The sequence below is a fragment of the Vigna radiata genome, chromosome 9 (genome assembly GCF_000741045.1).
Source record: "Vigna radiata var. radiata cultivar VC1973A chromosome 9, Vradiata_ver6, whole genome shotgun sequence".
NCBI classification, from domain to species: Eukaryota; Viridiplantae; Streptophyta; class Magnoliopsida; order Fabales; family Fabaceae; genus Vigna; species Vigna radiata.
The window spans coordinates 9,667,047-9,670,587 of record NC_028359.1 but is presented as its reverse complement, the minus strand read 5'-3'; the positions used below and the strand labels follow the sequence as shown (position 1 = coordinate 9,670,587).

The 3,541-nt window shown below is 34.6% G+C and overlaps 1 protein-coding gene across 1 annotated transcript in view; it reads right to left on the bottom strand.

Annotated features, from left to right (window-relative positions):
• Positions 1-870: 870 nt before the first annotated feature.
• Positions 871-3,541, bottom strand: part of LOC106773278 (putative disease resistance protein At3g14460) — a 66,412-nt gene continuing 63,741 nt past the window's right edge. Inside the window, 1 exon segment of the mRNA XM_022786504.1 lies at positions 871-3,541. Within this exon segment, the coding sequence (XP_022642225.1) occupies positions 1,327-3,541 (2,215 nt within the window). The 3' untranslated portion in view covers positions 871-1,326.

Genomic DNA, 3,541 nt, shown 5'->3' with positions numbered 1-3,541 from the left:
ATATCCAATTGTATTCATAATATCATAATTTAATAAAATATATTTTTCATAATGACTAATTGAAGATATAACAATAGTATAACAATACACAAAGTTAATTACCCGAAATTTTCATTCTTTGTTTGGTTTAGTATATAAAAAAAAAAGTGGAGTATTTAACATTTACAAAAGTTAAATTATAAAAAAAAAAAATCACAGTACTCTAAAAGTTCTCAGATTTCTCATATTTGCCTGAATTTATAGTGATTTTGCTAATCTATTTCTCCAATTGATCCTCTTTCGTCACATGGGAAGGGAGCATCAGTTGACGCCGGTAATAAATAAAGAATATAAGTTATTTAAATTTAATTTTTACCAAAATAATTCAAAGCAGCAATATAAGAAACGTATAGTTGAAAATAGATACAAGGAAGCTATCTTATAATACAGAGAAAATGAAGATTATATCATTAGAATGATAATATTGTGAGCCAATGTGTTCTACAACTATCTTAGTGCATTGAAAGTGATTACTAACAGAGGGCTACAAGTGACTAAATATAATTTATTCCATTCTACTGGTATTTATTTGGAATTCTCTATTATAAGACAACAACTAAGTTGATATATTTTTAAATTATAATATCAGTCAATAAAACATAAAGAAATTTCCTCATACTAAACTTTGTCAATGAAAGCAATAATTCCACCAAGACATTGTTTAGATATAAGTGTTGGGTTTAAAGTAGATATAGAGGATACAATCTTAGCAAATTCTGAAACAAATATTCCATAAATATTTCAAAACAGAATCCAGCATATAGCAAAAAATAAAAACATGTTAGAAGCTATTGTAAAAAATATCTTAAACACATAAATGATTCACACAGTTAAATTAAATATAAGCAAAAAGAAAAATAGGCATAAAAGAAGTTATGCACACGCCAAACTATATAAAGTGTGTTTGGGATATAAAATCCATTTTTGGACCTAAGTCTAAGTTTTCATGAAATTTGACATTCTTAGTAAGCAGATACTTGACAACGCTGATCGCTTGAACTTTGAAGAAGAACTCCTTCCTCATTTCAAAAGGTATCCTGGACTGTTTTTTAACCATAACTCTGTTTCTTAAGTATAAACATTGCTAACCAACTTCAAAAGAGAATAACGATAATACGACCTTAAAAAGAAAAAAATTTGATATTAAAATATTTGCAGTAAATAAGACTGTATTTGAAATGCTTCAAAGATAGTGAGGAGAATCTGACGAACCAGACGACAAATGTAAGCATATGAGAACTGCTGCATTCGTACACTTTGTCTTTCCACTTATATCTTTACTTCTTGTTAATCAACGCATATGGATTTAATGTGAGCAATCTTTTCCCAGTCTTTACCTTCTTTCTTGCACCGCTGTTTGAGTAACGGACAATCTTCAATTTCGAGTGTTGAAATGGATTTGGGCAGACCCTCCTCTGGCAAGCATTGGAGTCTAGGACAGTTATAAAGAGTCAATATCTGAAGAGAGGAGAGGTGACAGAGACCCCTGTAGTCCAGTTTCTTAAGATTTGGATAATTATCTATCTCTAGTTTAACAAGAGAAAGTGGGAGCAAACCTTTACCCGGAAAACACTCCAAATCCACTTTGCTAATATGTAAGTCTTTTAAGGAAGGGTTGATTCCCCAAGCGCCCTTTAGGGAGGCCACAAGTTTGGAGCAATTCACGAGATACAAGAGTTTTACATTTGATGGCAAACATTCTTCGGACAACTCCAGCGCTGGACAATTGCGTATGTACAGACAATTAAGAGATGGAAGAAGGGCAGACATGCATTTAGGCATTGACTTCAATTTCTCNAATCCNNTAATANNNAATGNCNCTAGCTGAGGTACAAATAATCCTTCATTGGGAAATGATTCAAATTCAGGGCAATGTCGAATCATCAAATACTTCAAATGATTATGAGGGTGCTCCTGCGATATTATCCGTAGATTGTAACAGTGTATTAAAGAAAGCTCGCCGAGTTTTGGGAACAAATCTAGAGGAAAGGTAGTGAGAGAGTCACAACCATGTCCGATATCCAATTCAACAAGGGAATGGTACCAATGGCTAATGGGAATACTGATGCCTGGACCAAAATAAATAACCTGCCTGGGAATCTCTCCGGCCACAGGAATCGGAGCCCCAAGTTGGCGGCAGTTATTTATAAATAGTCTCTTTAAATGACAAAGTATGTTTGGCAATTCTTTTAGCTTGGGACAATTCGTCAGAAAAAGACTTTGAAGACTTGGAAAAGCACCGGTCATGAACTGCCATTCTTCCCATTCCTTCATATCTTTAAAGCTCAACGTTTTCAACGATGCAAATGCAGAAGAGCTATTCCCGTAGAAATCAGCATATATCCTTCCTATCCAATCAAGGCCATCAATTCTCAACTCCTCCAGAAATGTCAAAAGTCCAAGGGAAGGCAACCATAAGCAATATTTACAATTTTTCAAGGTTAAGGACACCAAATTCGATAAAGAATTATTGGATAACCAACGGGGAAATTGTGTGCCACCATAGCCATCTATTGACAAGTGCTTCAAATGTCTGGAAGGTTGCAGATTCTCAAGTACTTCTCTTTCTTTTATTGAATCGTCATCGTTCCGCTCTAAATTCCATTGTAATCTCAAGCTCATAATACGTGTTTTATTCTTCAAATTCATCTCATAGGGATTTGAGATATTTTCAAGATTTTTAATTGAGAACTACTCTGCATGAAGATCAAGTTCTCCTAATTGTTGAATACTGAACTCACTACTTTTGCCAACCTCAAAATTGTCCATCCACACCTGAAGATTCTTCAACTTTCCTAAACGGTGTGGAACCATTGTTAAAGTAGTTCCGATAAGTTCAAGGCGGCGCAAATTGGTGAGCCCATGCAAAGTCAAAGGCAACTCCTTCAATTTGACACAATTGTTTAGTTTCAATTCTTGCAAGTTATAGAGTGAACAGATTGAGTCAGGAAGTCTCTCTATGTCGGTACCCAAAAGGTCTAACGAACGGAGATGTATAAGATTGCCTATAGTGCCAGGCACCTTAATACACCAACGCATTGATAAGACCCGTAAAAACTTAAAGTTGGAGATTAACTCTTCTATTGGCATCTTACAACGCTTCTGAATTGCTATAAATGTCCGTAACCCTTTAGCATCACATAAAGTCGTATAATATTGAATTGGACAGCTTACGTATATGTGACGGGTTTTCCTTGATACTATTTTTTCACCATCAACACCTAACCTGTAGCAGATTTCACCTGAAACATATTTTGCTAAATCATTGAGAAGGTCGTGCATAACAAAATATGTTTCGTTGTACCAAGTTATTTGTTTAAAGAATGACCTTGATACNAGATCATTGAAGTAGTTTTCACCTACTTCTTCNGGAGGCTTGCTTTGTTGAGAGCAATGTACAAAATTTTGAGCCATCCATAACAAAATTAAGCTCTCCTTGTCAAACCTATGGTCTTTGGGGAATAATGCACAATAAGCGAAACATCTCTTGAGATGAGAAGGA